At 36.4% G+C, this 19,350-nt stretch overlaps 1 protein-coding gene across 5 annotated transcripts in view; it reads left to right on the forward strand.

Moving 5' to 3' along the window:
* CCDC91 (coiled-coil domain containing 91) overlaps window positions 1-19,350 on the forward strand; it is a 355,118-nt gene that overhangs the window by 285,526 nt on the left and 50,242 nt on the right. For all 5 annotated transcript variants that reach the window (XM_030322072.2, XM_030322071.1, XM_030322075.1 and 2 more), the window contains one exon: window positions 13,221-13,334. In XM_030322072.2, coding sequence (XP_030177932.1) covers window positions 13,221-13,334 — 114 coding nt within the window. The remainder of the gene's footprint in view (window positions 1-13,220; window positions 13,335-19,350) is intronic.

The raw sequence follows: 19,350 nt of genomic DNA on the forward strand, positions 1-19,350 counted from the left end.
TTAAAATGGAGAACTAAACTGGAAATAAGAAGACCAATATATATTTTAGAAACTTCTAAGGGCTTTCTTGTTAGTGATGCCAGAAACTTCTGGAAGTGAGAATGAACGTGAGGATTCAAAACGAAGGAAAGTTTGAAAGTCTGTTTAATAATTAGGCCCCCACTCATTTTTCCCCAAGTCTGGAAGAAAACTGGGGTTAATTTTCTGGAAAAAAGAATAAAAATAAAAGGTAGGGTCTCTGGGACAGAGATCACCAAAGCAGTGTTAACATTGGGTTGGGAGGAGAGCAAGGTGAAAAGTTTCATGCTGCTTATGGAGAACCTTAGCCATTTTTCTATCCCAGCTCTAAGAATGCTGACAACCAGACAGGAAATTGGAAGATTCTTTTCTGAGGAATTTAGACAGCCCAAGATAAAAGACCTAAATATATTGGTATCAGAAATTGCCCCAAGGAAACAACCCAGCCAGATTACTCTGCTATTAAGATCACAGTCCATAAACCACAACTGCAAGCACAGAGATGTTACTCAGCATTTTAGTGTTCTACTCTTTAAATATGAGCATAAAGTCAAGTTTGAACAGAAAACTTCCCATGAAAAACAAGGAATAAAACAGATTCTGTAAAGGTGTAGAAAGTTAAAAAAAAAAAAAAAGAAAAGAAACTATCATTAAGCTTCTTAAAGGTAGGAGAAGATCTTACATCTACGAAACAGGAAGAACATGCTGTTTGTTAAGTCAAATAAAAAGATAGAAATGTAAAATTTAGTAGAAAGTTAAAAAAAGAAAAAGTCAGAAGATGAAGTTGTAGAAGTCTTCTGGAGACAAAGGTGTGAAAATACAAAGAAACTGAAAATAAGAGTGGAAAGAGTAGAAAATTAGCCAGTCAGTTTAGGAGGTTCATTAACTGAGTTAGAGGATTCTTGGGAAAACAAACAAACAAAAAACAAAACAAAACAATAAAAAAACAGAAAATAGAATGCAAGAAATAACATTTATTGTTATTATTAAAGTATATCTCCCAAATTGAAAGACTTGAGTTTCTAGATTGTAAGACCTAAGTTTCTAGATAAACCTATACCTAGCTTTGTCATGAAATTTTTAAGAAATAAGGATGAAGAACATGTGTGAAATTTCTTCTAGAAGGAAAAGTTTATGCAATTGAGGAGACATCAGAATGTAATCAGACTTCTCAAAAACCTTTAAAACTGCAGAAATTTCCAAGCTAGAAATCCACACTTAACCAAACTATAAATTAAGTGTTAGGGTAGAATAAAGTCATTTTTCCAAGGAAATAAAAGTTTTACTTCCCTTGTGCCTTTTCTCAAGAATCTCTTGGAGGAGGTGCTCTGTCAAACAAAGAAGAATTCACTGGTATCCAGAAAGCTGGATAGTTCAAGAGAGATGCAGTGAATTTCCAGAAATGTACCTGAGGGAGATCCAGAATAGACAGCTATGTAACAGACCTAGAGAACAGCCATTCCAGTTTGGAGATATGTCCACGAGATATGTCTCCAAGAAGATAAACATAATAGAATGCTTGGGATCTTTGAATATACTGAAAAGAAGGTATTTAGACAACTAGATAAGAATTTGGGAATCAATTCATAATGCTTATTTGCTCAGGCTAATGGTAACATTGTATCATTTCTGACCCCATGTCTTCAGAGACCTTAACCTGTTTTCACTTTCTTTGGCACTCTGTCCGGATGCTGTGTAAAAAACCCTGAGCTAGTCCGCTGGAGAGTGGGAGACACTGGAAGGAGAAACAGGCCTTCCTACCTAAGGCTACTCAGGAATAGCATCCTTATCAGCCCCAGCAGTTGATTTCACGTAGGTGGAGGACTCCAGCCAAGGCTAAAAGAACTGCCCAGCTGAGCCCAGCCCAAATGGCCAACTTGCAGAATCATGACCTAAATCAGGGATTGGCAAGCTTTTTCTGTAAGGGGTCATGTAGTAGTAATTTTAGCCTTTAGGGGCCAATATTATTATGATAGTAATCAAGACTATTACGTAGGTCCTTACATAACAAGAGAAAAAAATCTTCATAAATTTTATTGATGAAATTGAAAATAATGAAAATATTTTTTAATATAAATTTAGTGGCAATAAAATTATCTTTGGGGAGATTGGCATTTTGCTTATTTGTGGTTCAAAATTAGGTATCCCCATCATGAAAAATGATTGCAAACTCATTTATTAATGTTGATATGTAATGAGGTTCTACATATTTCATGTTTAAAAATGTCTAGCACAGATCAGTACTATCAAATGTTGATATCAGTCAGTGAGCATATGATTTTAATTGAACATGTCATTACAGCACAGATTAATTACTTCCAGTTGAAAGTTTCTCAGCTGTGCAAAATGCAGATATTTTATTTGCATTTGCATCAATGCCTCAAAACACTGGTAGAACTGTAGTTTGAACTCATAAATTTGTATAGCATTGGAAGTCTCACTTCTTTTGTTTAACTGTAAGGCAGCTTGACTTGACTTACGATTCAACCACTCATTTTCTAAGATGCATTTCCACAACCATGTGCAGCTGTTTAAATAATACATAATTGTGGAACATACATACATTGTTCATAGAAAAGAAAAGAAGCGGGGCGCCTGGGTGGCACAGTCGGTTAGGCGTCCGACTTCAGCCAGGTCACGATCTCGCGGTCCGTGAGTTCGAGCCCCGCGTCAGGCTCTGGGCTGATGGCTCGGAGCCTGCAGCCTGTTTCCGATTCTGTGTCTCCCTCTCTCTCTGCCCCTCCCCCGTTCATGCTCTGTCTCTCTCTGTCCCAAAAATAAAATAAAAACGTTGAAAAAAAAATTTAAAAAAAAAAGAAAAGAAAAGAAGCACCCAGTTGCCCCAGAAAATTTTTGATACTATCATTTATAGTCCACAGACCAGAATTGAGTTGATTGCTGAGATTTGTTCCGTAAATAATTTAACTGTGTTTGCAATCCTTAACAAAATTGCACTGAGAAAGAACAAACAACCACAGATCTTTTATTAGTTCATGATCCTATGATTTCTGAAATGTGTGGTAGGTTAATGGATACTAAGGCATAACTATACCTTTAAGCAATAAGGAGCAATTACAAATCTTACACAAAATGTCACATAAACTTTTAACCCTAAATGATATTCATCATGACCTATTTAATTGTTATAGTATAGAAACTGATACCAGTCGTCCAGTTTTGTTAAGAAATTAGTATATAGAAAACTCCTTCTTCCACATTTAAAAACTAGCTGTATAACCATTTGGATATGATTTCTTGCATATATTTAGATAAAAATATTTAAGATATGACAAGAAACATAACTGATGCATTTTAACAAACTATAACATATATGCAAATAGATGTTTTTCCTTCCAAACTATTTACTTACATCAGTGGTTCTCAACAGGAGGCATCTAGTGAGTAGATGCTAGATCTGCCGCTTATCACAGGACCTTCCCCCACAGCCCCCAGCAAAGAATTGTCCTTTGTGCTAAGGCTGAGAACCCTGCCGTAGAGAATACACCATGTTCCAGAGGTGTAGCCATTACTAAAATATTCTGGAAAATACTCTTTCTTTTTTTTTTAATTTTTTTTAAACATTTATTCATTTTTGAAAGACAGAGAGAGAGCGCGAACGGGGGAGGGGCAGAGAGAGAGTGAGACACAGAATCTGAAGCAGACTCCAGGCTCCGAGCTCCAAGCTATCAGCACAGAGCCCGACGCGGGGCTCGAACTCACAGACTGCGAGATCATGACCTGAGCGGAAGTCGGCCACTTAACCAACTGAGCAACCCAGGCGCCCCAAAAATACTCTTTCATAATCACTTATGTGATCATTGTTGGCAAATTTCTTGTGAGGTAATTTTATTTCAGACTAATTCTCATGTGTCAGGAAATTCAACAAAACATGAAGGCACTTTGTATATACCTGCACATAAAACTCACTAATTGTTTCCAACTAATTAAGATTTTGGTGTGGTTAGAAAATGAATGGCTTGGTTACTAGGAAGATGGCGGCATAGGAGGATGCTGGGCTCACCGCATGTCCTGCTGATCACTTAGATTCCACCTACACCTGCCTAAATAACCCAGAAAACTGCCAGAGGATTAACAGAATGGACTCCCCGGAGCCAAGCGCAGACGAGAGGCCCACGGAAGACAGTAGGAAGGGCAGCCGAGGCAGTGCACACTCCAGGGACTGGCAGGAGGGAGCCGGGGCAGAGGGGCGGCCCGCCGACCAAGCAGAGCCCCCGAGTCTGGCTGGCAAAAGCAGAGGGGCCAGACGGAGTGTGTTCCAACAGCAAGCGGGACTTAGCATCTGGGAGGTCATAAGTGAACAGCTCTGCTTGGAAAGCGGGAAGGCTGGAGGACAAAGGGAGGGAGAGTTGCTGAGCCCCGGGATGACAGAGCTCAGTTTGGCAGGGAACAAAGGCACTAGCCAGCGCCATCTCCCTCGCCCATCCCCCAGCCAGAATCCCAAAGGGAACCAGTTCCTGCCAGGGAACTTGCTTGCTCCGCCCAAACACCCAACGCTGTGCTTCTGCGGAGCCACCCCTCCGGCAGCCGGTCTGACTCCCTCCCGCTGCCACAGGGCCCCTCCTGAGGTGGATCACCTAAGGAGAAGCGAGCTAAGCCTGCCCCTCCTGCCCCCGTGCACCTTGCCTGCTCACCCCAGCTAATACACCAGATCCCCAGCACCACAAGCCTGGCAGTGTGCAAGTAGCCCAGAGGGGCCATGCCACCCCACAGTGAATCCCACCCCTAGGAGAGGGGAAGAGAAGGCACACACCAGTCTGACTGTGGCCCCAGCGGTGGGCTGGGGGCAGACATCAGGACTGACTGCGGCCCCGCCCACCAACTCCAGTTATACACCACAGCACAGGGGAAGTGCCCTGCAGGTCCCCCGCACCACTCCAGGGACTATCCAAAATGACCAAACGGAAGAATTCCCCTCAGAAGAATCTCCAGGAAATAACAACAGCTAATGAACTGATCAAAAAGGATTTAAATAATATAACAGAAAGTGAATTTAGAATAATAGTCATAAAATTAATCGCTGGGCTTGAAAACAGTATAGAGGACAGCAGAGAATCTCTTGCTACACAGATCAAGGGACTAAGGAACAGTCAGGAGGAGCTGAAAACCACTTTAAGCGAGATGCAAAATAAAATGGAAATGTCCATGGCTCGGATTGAAGAGGCAGAGGAGAGAATAGGTGAACTACAAGATAAAATTATGGAAAAAGAGGAAGCTGAGAAAAAGATTAAAAAATCCAAGAGTATGAGAGGAAAATTAGAGAACTAAGTGATACACTAAAAAGAAATAATATCCGCATAATTGGTATCCCAGAGGAGGAAGAGAGAGGGAAAGGTGCTGAAGGGGTACTTGAAGAAATAAGCTGAGAACTTCCCTGAACTGGGGAAGGAAAAAGGCATTGAACTCCAAGAGGCACAGAGAACTCCCTTCAGACATAACTTGAATCGATCTTCTGCACGACATATCATAGTGAAACTGGCAAAATACCAGGAAAAAGAGAAAATTCTGAAAGCAGCAAGGGATAAACGTGCCCTAACATATAAAGGGAGACCTGTAAGACTCGTGACTGATCTCTCTTTTGAAACTTGGCAGGCCAGAAAGGCATGGCAGGAGATCTTCAATGTGATGAACAGAAAAAATATGCAGCCGAGAATCCTTCATCCAGCAAGTCTGTCATTTAGAATAGAAGGAGAGATAAAGGTCTTCCCAAACAAACAAAAGCTGAAGGAATTCGTCACCACTAAACCAGCCCTACAAGAGATCCTAAGGGGAATCCTGTGAGACAAAGTACCAGAGACAACGCTACAAGCATAAAACATACAGACATCACAATGACTCTAAACCCGTATCTTTCTATAATAACACTGAATGTAAATGGATTAAATGCGCCAACCAAAAGACATAGGGTATCAGAATGGATAAAAAAACAAGGCCCATCTATTTGCTGTCTACAAGAGACTCATTTTAGACCTGAGGACACCTTTAGATTCAGAGTGAGGGGATGGAGAACTATTTATCATGCTACTGGAAGCCAAAAGAAAGCTGGAGTAGCCATACTTATATCAGACAAACTAGACTTTAAATTAAAGGCTGTAACAAGAGATGAAGAAGGACATTATATAATAATTACAGGGTCTATCCATCAGGAAGAACTAACAATTATAGATGTCTATGTGCCGAATACCGGAGCCCCCCAAATATATAAAACAATTACTCATAAACATAAGCAACCTTATTGATAAGAATGTGGTAATTGCAGGGGACTTTAACACTCCACTTACAGAAATGGATAGATCATCTAGACACACGGTCAATAAAGAAACAAGGGCCCTGAATGATACATTGGATCAGATGGACTTGACAGATATATTTAGAACTCTGCTTCCCAAAGCAACAGAATATACTTTCTTCTCGAGTGCACATGGAACATTCTCCAAGGTAGATCATATACTGGGTCACAAAACAGCCCTTCATAAGTTTACAAGAATTGAAATTATACCATGCATACTTTCAGACCACAATGCTATGAAGCTTGAAATCAACCACAGGAAAAAGTTTGGAAACCTCCAAAAGCATGGAGATTAAAGAACACCCTACTAAAGAATGAGTGGGTCAACCAGGCAATTAGAGAAGAAATTAAAAAATATATGGAAACGAAAATGAAAATACAACAATCCAAACGCTTTGGGACGCAGCAAAGGCAGTCCTGAGAGGAAAATACATTGCAATCCAGGCCTATCTCAAGAAACAAGAAAAATCCCAAATACAAAATCTAACAGCACACCTAAAGGAAATAGAAGCAGAACAGCAAAGGCAGCCTAAACCCAGCAGAAGAAGAGAAATAATAAAGATCAGAGCAGAAATAAACAATATAGAATCTAAAAAAACTGTAGAGCGGATCAACGAAACCAAGAGTTGGTTTTTTGAAAAAATAAACAAACTTGACAAACCTCTAGCCAGGCTTCTCAAAAAGAAAAGGGAGATGACCCAAATAGATAAAATCATGAATGAAAATGGAATTATTACAACCAATCCCTCAGAGATACAAACAGTTATCAGGGAATACTAGGAAAAATTGTATGCCAACAAATTGGACAACCTGGAAGAAATGGACGAATTCCTAAACACCCACAGTCTTCCAAAACTCAATCAGGAGGAAATAGAAAGCTTGAACAGACCCATAACGAGTGAAGAAATTGAATCGGTTATCAAAAATCTCCCAACAAATAAGAGTCCAGGACCAGATGGCTTCCCAGGGGAGTGCTACCAGACGTTTAAAGCAGAGATAATACCTATCCTTCTCAAGCTATTCCAAAAAATTGAAAGGGAAGGAAAACTTCCAGACTCATTCTATGAAGCCAGTATTACTTTGATTCCCAAACCAGACAGAGACCCAGTAAAAAAAGAGAACTACAGGCCCATATCCCTGATGAATATGGATGCAAAAATTGTCAATAAGATACTAGCAAATCGAATTCAACAGCATATAAAAAGAATTATTCACCATGATCAAGTGGGATTCATTCCTGGGATGCAGGGCTGGTTGAACATTCGCAAATCAATCAACGTGATACATCACATTAATAAAAGAAAAGATAACCATATGATCCAGTCAATCGATGCAGAAAAGGCCTTTGACAAAATTCAGCACCCTTTCTTAATAAAAACCCTTGAGAAAGTCGGGATAGAAGGAACATACTTAAACATCATAAAAGCCATTTATGAAAAGCCCACAGCTAACATCATCCTCAATGGGGAAAAACTGAGAGCTTTTTCCCTGAGATCAGGAACACGACAGGGATGCCCACTCTCACCGCTCTTGTTTAACATAGTGTTGGAAGTTCTAGCATCAGCAATCAGACAACAAAAGGAAATCAAAGGCATCAAAATTGGCAAAGATGAAGTCAAGCTTTCACTTTTTGCAGATGACATGATACTATACATGGAAAATCCGATAGACTTCACCAAAAGTCTGCTAGAACTGATACATGAATTCAGCAAAGTTGCAGGATACAAAATCAATGTACAGAAATCAGTTGCATTCTTATATACTAACAATGAAGCAACAGAAAGACAAATAAAGAAACTGATCCCATTCACAATTGCACCAAGAATCATAAAATACCTAGGAATAAACCTGACCAAAGATGTAAAAGATCTGTATGCTGAAAACTATAGAAAGCTTATGAAGGTAATTAAAGAAGATATAAAGAAATGGAAAGACATTCCCTGCTCATGGATTGGAAGAATAAATATTGTCAAAATGTCAATACTACCCAAAGCTATCTACACATTCAATGAAATCCCAATCACAATTGCACCAGCATTCTTCTTGAAACTAGAACAAGCAATCCTAAAATTCATATGGAACCACAAAAGGCCCCGAATAGCCAAAGTATTTTTGAAGAAGAAGACCAAAGCAGGAGGCATCACAATCCCAGACTTTAGCCTCTACTACAAAGCTGTCATCATCAAGACAGCATGGTATTGGCACAAAAACAGACACATAGACCAATGGAATAGAATAGAAACCCCAAAACTAGACCCACAAACGTATGGCCAACTCATCTTTGACAAAGCAGGAAAGAACATCCAATGGAAAAAAGACAGTCTCTTTAACAAATGGTGCTGGGAGAACTGGACAGCAACATGCAGAAGGTTGAAACTAGACCACTTTCTCACACCATTCACAAAAATAAACTCAAAATGGATAAAGGACCTGAATGTGAGACAGGAAACCATCAAAACCCTAGAGGAGGAAGCAGGAAAAGACCTCTCTGACCTCAGCCGTAGCAATCTCTTACTCGACACATCCCCAAAGGCAAAGGAATTAAAACAAAATGAATTACTGGGACCTTGTGAAGATAAAAAGCTTCTGCACAGCAAAGGAAACAACCAACAAAACTAAAAGGCAACCAAGGAATGGGAAAAGATATTTGCCAATGACATATCGGACAAAGGGCTAGTATCCAAAAATCTATAAAGAGCTCACCAAACTCCACACCCGAAAAACAAATAACCCAGTGAAGAAATGGGCAAAAAACATGAATAGACACTTCTCTAAAGAAGACATCCAGATGGCCAACAGGCACATGAAATGATGCTCAACGTCGCTCCTCATCAGGGAAATACAAATCAAAACCACACTCAGATATCACCTCACGCCAGTCAGAGTGGCCAAAATGAACAAATCAGGAGACTATAGATGCTGGAGAGGATGTGGAGAAATGGGAACCCTCTTGCACTGTTGGTGGGAATGCAAATTGGTGTAGCCACTCTGGAAGACAGTGTGGAGGTTCCTCAAAAAATTAAAAATAGACCTACCCTATGACCCAGCAATAGCCCTGCTAGGAATTTACCCAAGGGATACAGGAGTACTGATGCATAGGGGCACTTGTACCCCAATGTTCATAGCAACACTCTCAACAATAGCCAAATTATGGAAAGAGCCTAAATGCCCATCAACTGATGAATGGATAAAGAAATCGTGGTTTATATACACAATGGAGTACTACGTGGCAATGAGAAAGAACGAAATATGGCCCTTTGTAGCAACATGGATGGAACTGGAGAGTGTGATGCTAAGTGAAATAAGCCATACAGAGAAAGACAGATACCATATGTTTTCACTCTTATGTGGATCCTGAGAAACTTAACAGAAACCCATGGGGGAGGGGAAGGAAAAAAAAAGAGGTTAGAGGGGGAGAGAGCCCAAGCATAAGAGACTCTTAAAAACTGAGAACAAACTGAGGGTTGAGGGGGGGTGGGAGGGAGGGGAGGGTGGGTGATGTGTATTGAGGAGGGCACCTTTTGGGATGAGCACTGGGTGTTGTATGGAAACCAATTTGACAATAAATTTCATATACTGAAAAAAAAAAAAAAACAGGAACAGATTTAACTATAGAGAACAAACTGATGGTTACCAGAGAGGTCATGGGTGGGGAGATTAAGAATATACTTATCACAGTGAGAACTGAGTATCATTTAGAATTGTTGAATCACTGTATTGTACACCTATAACTAATATAACACTGTATGTTAATTCTACTGGAATTAAAATATAAACAGACAAATAAATAAGCAAGTAAGCCTCTACTGAACACCTGTGTGCATAATAAAGCTTTCCAAGTTCCAAAAAAAAAAAAAAGAGAGAAAATGAATGGCTTAAACTTTACTTTTGTATTATATCCAAAGGAATTTATTTATTGACCAGTATTTTTTTAAGGATGGCTTCACAACCTTGACTGTCACCTAATTCCCAACTGGAGAGGAGAGTTGAATTAAGAGATGCTTTCCTTGAAAATGGTTTTTTATCAACTCAAAAACCAAAGAGGATTGTCAAAAATGTGGATTGAGCAAATATAAACTCTCAGCCCCCAAAAGCCAATGGAAAAACAGATTAGCTAATTCTTCATGTTTTTTCTGGATATATTCCTTTTTTTTAATTAATGCTTTTGCGTTCAACCAAATAAATACTGATCAAATTTACTGATATGACCCCTGCTAATTAGAAATTTCTAGTTGAGGGGTGCATGGGTGGTAGTTGGTTGAGCATCCAACTCTTGATTTCGGCTCAGGTCATGATCTCATGGTTCATGAGTTTGAGCCCCACATTGGGCTCTGGGCTGACAGTGTGGAGCCTGCTTGGAATTCATTCTCTCTCTCTCTCACTCTCTCTCTCTCTCTCTCTCTCTCTCTCTCTCTCTCTCTCTCTCAAAAGAAATAAATAAACTTAAAAAATAAAGAAATTCTAGCTGATATTTAATGTGGCATGGACTTGTCTTTTACATTCAAATAATCCTGGTCTACAGTCTCTGCAGTTCTAAAATTCTAGAGACCCTGAAACTTAAGGATTGTTATAACTCAGCTGTTGGCAAACCCTAACCTGAACTAACATGAAGCTTTTTATATTTTTAATTTACCCACACAGTGTGAATGCTTACTCTTTACTACAGAACTGTTGATGTGTTGTATTTCAGGGTGCTTAGTAATATTTTTTGCATTTCCAAGATATGAAAATTTTCAGTTCAAATCAGTGTGAAACCAGTAAGAATTGTAATAGTAGATGATTTTATTTTAAATAATTTTGTTTTCATTTTTGTCTTTGAAAAATTATCATAGGTTTTCAACTTTAATCTTTCCAAGTCATTAAGGAAACAACTTAATACTCTATTATTTATAAATGGAACTAAAGCTCAATGTATTCAGTGACTGAAGATAAAATAGTAACCATTTTCAAAGTCACCACCGTTATAAGGATTTTCAGATTTGTGACTTAATTTTATATTTTGGATAATGAATACAAAAAATTATGAGTATATCAATATTGAAGTGGGAAGAGGAGATATGATCAAGCAAATGATAAAATATGTATACTGCTTATATTTCTGTGAAAAATGCTGAATATCACATAATAATCTTTTAAAAGTACAGAATAAATTAGATGTCATTCTCCCTCAAATAAACAATGATTTTTAAAAATGGGACTAAAGTTTCTAAGACAACTGTAAACATATTCAAACACAAAATTCATTCCTGTCTTTATCCTAGCAATGAAATATTTATACTTAGCTTACAAAGACCCTACACTATGTTATTTCTACCTCTCACAGATGAAAAATGTTGTCGACGGACCTGTTCCATTCAGCGGCCCCCCTTCCTGTTTTGATTATGATCCCACTTGTCATTTGGGTCACATTATGAGACAGTTAAAATGTCTGACATGTTTGCTACAATGCACTTTCAGTAAAAAAAAAAAAAAAAAAAAAAAAACTAATGGAACTAAATATAATCAAAGATGTAAAAAAATAGCCATTTCCTTGGGCTGCTATTGGGGGAAAAAATGTGTACAAAATGTCAGAAGCTGTAAGAGAGCTCAAAAATTATATCCTTTCACCAGAATGATTCTACTTCTTGGACTTAGAGATATCTAATATGCTTCACAAAAATACATATATGAATGTTCATCACTGCTTTATTTTATTAAAAACAACCAAAATACACATGAATAAGGATTGATAAAATAAATTCTTATACATCCCTGTAATGGAATATAAATCATAGTATGGAGGAATATATAATGGGTTAAAATATTCAAAATATATTTGGAGTGTAAAATGCCAGAATTAGAAAATAGTATATACAGTTTGCACCCCACCCTCTTTATACCCAAGTGTGAAGATGTGTGTGTATTGTTTTGTGGTAATAATTTTCTGTATCTTCAAATTTTCTGCAGTAAACATATTCACAATAGGAAATTCTTAATAATATTTCATATTTCCTGGGTTATTTACACATTCCTAAAATTATTTGGGGAAAAACTAAACAAAAACAAGCATACACCACAAAGTGAAGAGTCATCAAGAATAACAAAATGAAGCAAATGTCCCTACCAAAGTTCCAGGCATTTTTTAACTGATCACCTGTAAAAGAAGGATGCTACCTATATAGATAAGTGGAAGTTAACAAAGTCTGTTTTGTGTCATTCGTCCAATCCATCAAATGCTATTTTAGCAGACAATATACTTCTTGAAGTGTTATACTTCTTTAACTTTAGCCTTTTTCTCCTTATCTGAAATTCTGAAATCTCTGAGGTACTTGATTATAATTTCAGTAAAAGAGGAAGTACCACTTTTCTCCCTAGATTTCTCATTTCAACTATTAGCACACAGGGTAGAATTTTTACCTCTTATTCATGGTGTCCAGCTCTCAACATCTTAACCTGGCAGAAGTAACAAACTAGCTGTAAATCTTCACCCAGACCACACTTGATTACTGTATGATGGGAAAATTAAACGTGAATAAAACAGCTAGAGCATTAGGGTGTTCTTGGAAGAATAAACACAAGTTGGAAGTCTTATGTGGATAGTGCAAAGTACAGGAAGGCAATCAATCATGTAAACATCAAATGAAAGGTTGGTGAGGAAGCCATTAGAGTCTGTCAGGCGCTCCCTGCAATAAATGGCTTATTCCATTTCTTTTCCCTTTCACTCAGTTTAGAAAAATGAATTCTGTAGAATCTGCAATATCCTAGAAGATTTTGTAAATTCTTATTCCTGTTTAAAGATACGCTTTTGAACAGAATGAGCTCAACCCATTGAAGAGGAGTTTTAGTTTATATAAAAGGGACACAGACATGTCATAGTGCACACCTCCCTGACTTTTTCTCCTCCTCCCACAAACAGGAAACTGTTAAGGCAGCAATAATAGAAGAGCAGAAGCGAAGTGAAAAGGCTGTGGAAGAGGCAGTGAAAAGAACAAGAGATGAATTGATAGAGTATGTTAAAGAACAGAAAAGAGTAAGTATCCCCTGAAGGGTTTTCGTTTGTCCTTCCATAAACTGAAACATTGCTTTCATACAATAGCAGGGCATTAAAAAATATTTATGTCCTTTGTCAAGCTAATTTAAGAATCTCCAAGATTATTTTTCTGATATAATTGTATATTCTGATAGTTGTATCTTTAAACATAAATTCCATCTGTCAACAAAAAAGCAACACTGAATAACTTCTTGCTAGACTTCTAGAAGTGACCTATATATAGCATTTCCAACTAAACTACCTCATAAGAAGAGTAGACAGTTTTAGATTTTTAAGTTTTTTGCCATAATATTGTTAATTTCTTACACTATTTGTTGAAATTTACATACACCCTTTAGGCCTTCTATGTCAACACCACTGTGGTTCTAGTAGACTTCAATACAGTTAGCAAGTTAAGGCTCTTCTGTCATAGTTCCATTTCAGGAACATAATTCAGAATATACTTCTCAGAATTCAGATTACATATTGAAGCTTTTCAAAATAAATGTCACTTCAGTGCATTGTGGTCATTAATATATGGGTTTGAGCAGTGGCCGAAAATAATGAGTCAAACGTAATTTGTAGTCTTTACAACAAATCTTTAGACTTCTTAAGTAATAACCAAGATAAGATACACTTAAGATGTTTAATATAATATCTGTAATAAACATATTCTATTATAGTATATAATAAGTTACATAATAAATTTTCTTATATATACAATGTCTTATGTTTTATTTATATGTTTAGTATAACATGTTATATATTATAGAAGTAACATGTAAGGATTATATAATATCAGGTATAAATGTGTAATATAAATATTATGTACCATTTATCCTGTGTGTTATATAATATAACATATAATAAAAATATAAATAAAACATAAAACTGTGTGTGTATGAGGAAGCTTGACACATGATATCTAAATTTAATCGGTGATAAAAATAGCAAAATAAATAGAAAATATAAGATTATGTTTCAATTGGCAGTAAAGTGGAAGGCCAGAAGTACAGTAAAAAGTGCATGACACCGGGTTAATCACACACTCTTAATTTGAAGTCAAATTAGGTATGATACAAAGAAAATTCTCACCCCTCAATTGCTACCATTATGTTTCAACAAAGGAGAATTTGTTAGCAGAGTAAAAATTGCTAATTAGGCTTTCTAGGTAAATCATCCATTCACAGAAGCATTTTGTATGGGACTAAATTTTTACACATGTTATCCAGGTGTCTTTAGAAGCAGTTTCACCCAAATAAATTCAATAAAACCAATAAAGAGGTGCTTAACCTTCTGAAGAGAAAACTCTGAGCCAAAAATAGTCAATTGACTTTTCAGGAAGTGATATATTCTCAGAAAACTGCTATTTCCATATGTATCCCCAGAATGCTTATTTTAAATCGTCTGGTTTAAAAGTAGTCATGCAGCAAAGGAATTATAGATGCTTTCCACATATGTACAGCAATTGCAGTAGTGAAAGAACTAGACTTCAGATAAATTCAAGATGTCTTGTGGGTGCATCCTTTTTTTTTATCAGGTTTTCTTAATAATATATGACCAATCCTTACTTGAGTTCTAAATCTGAACAAGAGATTGTAGAACAAAGCAAACCCATTTATACCATTATTTTAGTATTTTTGTATTATTTAGTATTTTTTTTATCAAAATGGGACATTTTTCTTAAAAAAATCAAAATGATACTACTTTCTCATCAAAAGGAGTCCTGTGGCTGCCATAAGAAATATTTAAAATGAGAGCAAGAAATGCCCTTATAGGAGTTATCTGGTCTCTGGTAAGCAAAGTAACCCTTGAAGACAACTGACAATGAACTCTGCCACTTTAATCTGTATGTTCTTATGAATCGTATTAAAGGATTACTATTCGTTTGTATTGGGTAAACCAGTTCTCACATGTAGAGACATTCATTAAATAACAGCAACAAAATCATGAAAACATTTGACTCTGTTTGTACCAAAGTTCTACTTCTTTATGCTTGTTCCTGTATATGGTAAGGAGAATACACCTTACCTTACAGAATTGCTATGAACTACTACGTATAATAAAATAGAACAGCTAATGTAAAAATTCAATAATGTGTGCTATGATTTTTATCATTTTCACTGCATTAAGGAGAAGAACAAACTCTTAGTAGCATTATTTTTTGTTAATTAAAAATGTGCATTTTAGAAAGTTTTAGAAAATTTCTTCTGAGGTTTACAGTGTGATTCTAAAAGTTTATTTTACTCTTGTTACTAGAATCACAGAAGAGTAGGACTGATTTATTCAGTGTGCTAGTAGGAAGTTTATTACTTCCACTTGGAGATTTGGGAGGTTTTTTTTATAACACATTGTGGAATACTTTTAACATTTGAATGTTTCCATCTCTTCAAACAGAAAAGCTATAAAAAAGGAAAATGGATAAAATATCTGAAATGGAGGACCAACTATTTACTAGACCTCTTTTTTATATAACTTTTTAAGAATTTAGATTCTCTATACTCTTCTTCTTTCCAAAACTGTATTTCAGTGTTTCAAGTTAATTTGTATGAATATCTTTGGGCTTGGAAATTTTTCACAAAAAATAAGATATCTCATAGCTTACAAAGTCATAGTTAGAAGAAACAAAAGTTTTTTAGCAAATTCATAATCTTCTAGTCTCTTTCCAAAAGAGTAAATTAGGGCAACTCATCTCTACTTCTTCCTTTGTAAGATGGATTTCTATTTGCATCAGAGAAGAACACTTTTCCAGAACGAAAATTTTCCTTTCTCCTCTCCAGCTTTTTTTAACTAGAGAGTCAACTTGAGATTTTTAGCATTAGACACCTCAAAAGCCCTATAGACTTTGGTTCCAACTGGGCTTACATTCCAGTCTGTGAAGTAATCTTCCCCTTTTGAAGTTTTCAGAAATCTTTGAAGGAAGAAGTCTAATGTTGTGTTAGTTCCTGTCTTTATATGTCTTTTGTCCTAAACAATTTTTCCTTTGACATCATCTTACCCTTACCAGATTCGCTAAACGGCTAAAATGAAGACTCTTTTCCTTACATCTTTCCTTTCAGTTTTTTGCTTTTAAGAGACAAAGAAACACAGAAAAATCCAAATGCTTAACTTTTCAAATAACTTATAACTTGTCCTACACAGTATAAGATTCAGTAGAATCACATTATCACCATAGAGGGTAACATTGCTTTTTCCATATATCTGCAGTCAACAAGTTTTTAATCAATTATCCAATCCTTTTAAGTATTACAGTTATACTAGGAATTAGAATTAAAATTGTACAAGAATTAGAATTATACTGAGAAAATGTCTTACAAACACCATTTACTAGTCTTTCTTGTTTCAAATCAATGGAGGTGTCACCAAATTTTGTAAATACTATTCATCTGATCTGAGCATCTTTGACAGGACAAAGGGGCTACCTATACATGTACTAATTAAGTGAATTATAATTTTCACTGAAATTGGGGCACTTGGGTGGCTCAGTCGGTTAAGCGTCCGACATCGGCTCATCTTATGATCTCGCAGTTTGTGAGTTCCAGCCAGGCTCTGTGCTGACAGCTCTGAGCCTGGAGCCTACTTTGCATTCTGTGTCTCCCTCTCTCTGCTCCTTGCCTGCTAACACTCTGTCTCTCTGTCTCTCTCCCTCTCTCTCAGAAGTAAATAATCGTAATAATAATAATTTACACTGAAATTGCATCCTACATTATTTGCTAAGTTGGCTACATGGTACTTATACTGTTAGTCCAAGTCATAATAATAACCAAAAATTAGTATGGAATCAAAATATCCAAACAAGGAATCGCTTCTCAGCCTTTTGGCTAAGATCAAGTGTAAAATATCCAAACAAGGAGAGCTTTTTAAGGATCAATCAGAAAAATAATTCAAATTGATAATGAATCTGTCCCAGTGATAAAAATGCCTTCCTTTTAAGTATTCGAAGTAATAGGGTTTTTTTTAATCCTCTGTAAAGTCTACCTTGTTAAGCTCAGAAGAAATAATGATTATATTGAATTTGCAGTCAGCATGCAATTGAAAAGCTAGTGTTTTGCAGCTTCAGCTCTTGTACGTTTTCTATCAGTTGATGAAAATTATCTAATTTTCAAATAATCTTATAAGTCTTCTCTATAATTTTTACAGCCGCAAAGAAAAGATAAATAGGATCATCTGCAAAGATTTCAGCAGGGTACCTTCAAGTGTAGTGCTTTGCATTGGAATGTATTTCATTAAAATTTAAATTTTGGTTTAAACTCTCATGAATCATTATAAATTCTATATTAGAGATTGCAAACTAAAGCTCAAGGTTCAAGTCTGGTTTGCTGTTTGTTTTGTAAATAAAGTTTTACCGAAACACACAGCATACCCATTCATTTATGTATTGTTTTCAGCTGGTTTCGTGTTGTAACAGCAGAGTGGTTTGAGAGACTATCGGGACCATATAACATAAAATATTTACCATCTGGCCCTTTATAGAGAAAAGTTCATCAATGTCCATTCTAGACCATCAAAATCATCTTGTGGGGAAAATTTCTTCCTGTCAGGCCTTTAAAATATTTATTCTTTCATTGTGCCTCATTGTAACTAGACAATAGAAATTCCATAGGTGCCATTCTGGAAAAGACTTCTCTCTCGATATTAATTGCCAGGTAAGGTATTATATCAAATCTTGTGTTTAGTGCCAGAAACTTTATTTTAGACTAAAGGAGATTGTAGAAAAATGAGATAGGAAAGACCACATCCCTTGACTCTTCTCTAGGGAGGAAGAATTTGTGGTTTATAATGACCTATGGCCCTTGGAATAAAATGGAGTGTTCCAACCCATCCCACAAGTTAAGACTGTTACACATGAGCTTGCTATGAGGGAGGAAGTGTGAATAACATTCAGCAAGCAACAACTACTCACAGCCAAGCAGTGATTCCTAAAAAATAAAATCTTGTCCAAATGTAATAAAAGATTATTTTTTTTTCCTCTTAACCAGAATTATGGCCTGTGTTTTCTAAGTCACCTCCAGGAAAATAATCTTCACTTTAGAGGATCCTTTTAATTTAGATCTTTAGAGAAGACTAAGGAGCAATTATCTTACTTCAAAGTTTTTGTGGTCAAGTCATTGTCAGAATTTCTTAATTTTAAAAGGACTCTTTTAATCCAGTTTTGCTATGTATTCTTTAGTGTTTGTGTCTCAGACTATTTATTAAGAGTTAGTATTTGGCCAAAATGAACTCTCCAATCAGTTCTACAGTTACTTGACTTAAACATGATTTCAAGACAGTTATTTAACGCCTTGTGGTGCTTGACTTTTCTTCTCTTAACAATATGGAAGTTCCACTGTCTGATCTGTAATGTCTCTTACACCTCTAAAATCTATCAACATTGTGTGTAACATTTTCCTTGACAACTGGTAAATCTTTCGAGAGGCTTTTAATTCTTGGTATAAATCAGTTGCATCATACTAGTGATTTTATACATTATTTATGCATTAATGTGGAAAAGGACACTTTCGAACATCCCCCGGTCTTCTGCCTCATTTTCAATGATCTGTCAAATTATTACAATGACAGTTGGCTTCATTCTTCATTTTCATTCTAATTAATTAGCCTAATTAACTTGCTCCTACTCATCCTGGGGTAGGCTGTATCATCACCTATGCAAGAAGCATCTGCCCTTCTAACTACATTTGGGTATCATGTCAGAAAATGCTTCTGTCTGATCAAGGCCTAGTAAATTGAATGTACCCTCACATGTACTTGCTGCCCTTTCAGTCGTACCTCATTTTTTAATGCCAAAGGGAATTAAAGCTTGCACACAACCTGTATTTTAAGTTCATGCATAAAAAATTTACCTTCCAAATTTATAAAATTTCACCCATTTCAAATGGCACAATAACAAATAAATAGAAAGGTAGATAGATTTAGAAATAGCCACTGCAAATCATTTTGCCACCTGATATTTCACTAGCTTATAAATTTATCCTCTCTAGATATAAAGAACAGAAAACTTAATTCAGAGGAGGGTTAA

Source organism: Lynx canadensis, chromosome B4 (genome assembly GCF_007474595.2).
Source record: "Lynx canadensis isolate LIC74 chromosome B4, mLynCan4.pri.v2, whole genome shotgun sequence".
Lineage (NCBI taxonomy): Eukaryota > Metazoa > Chordata > Mammalia > Carnivora > Felidae > Lynx > Lynx canadensis.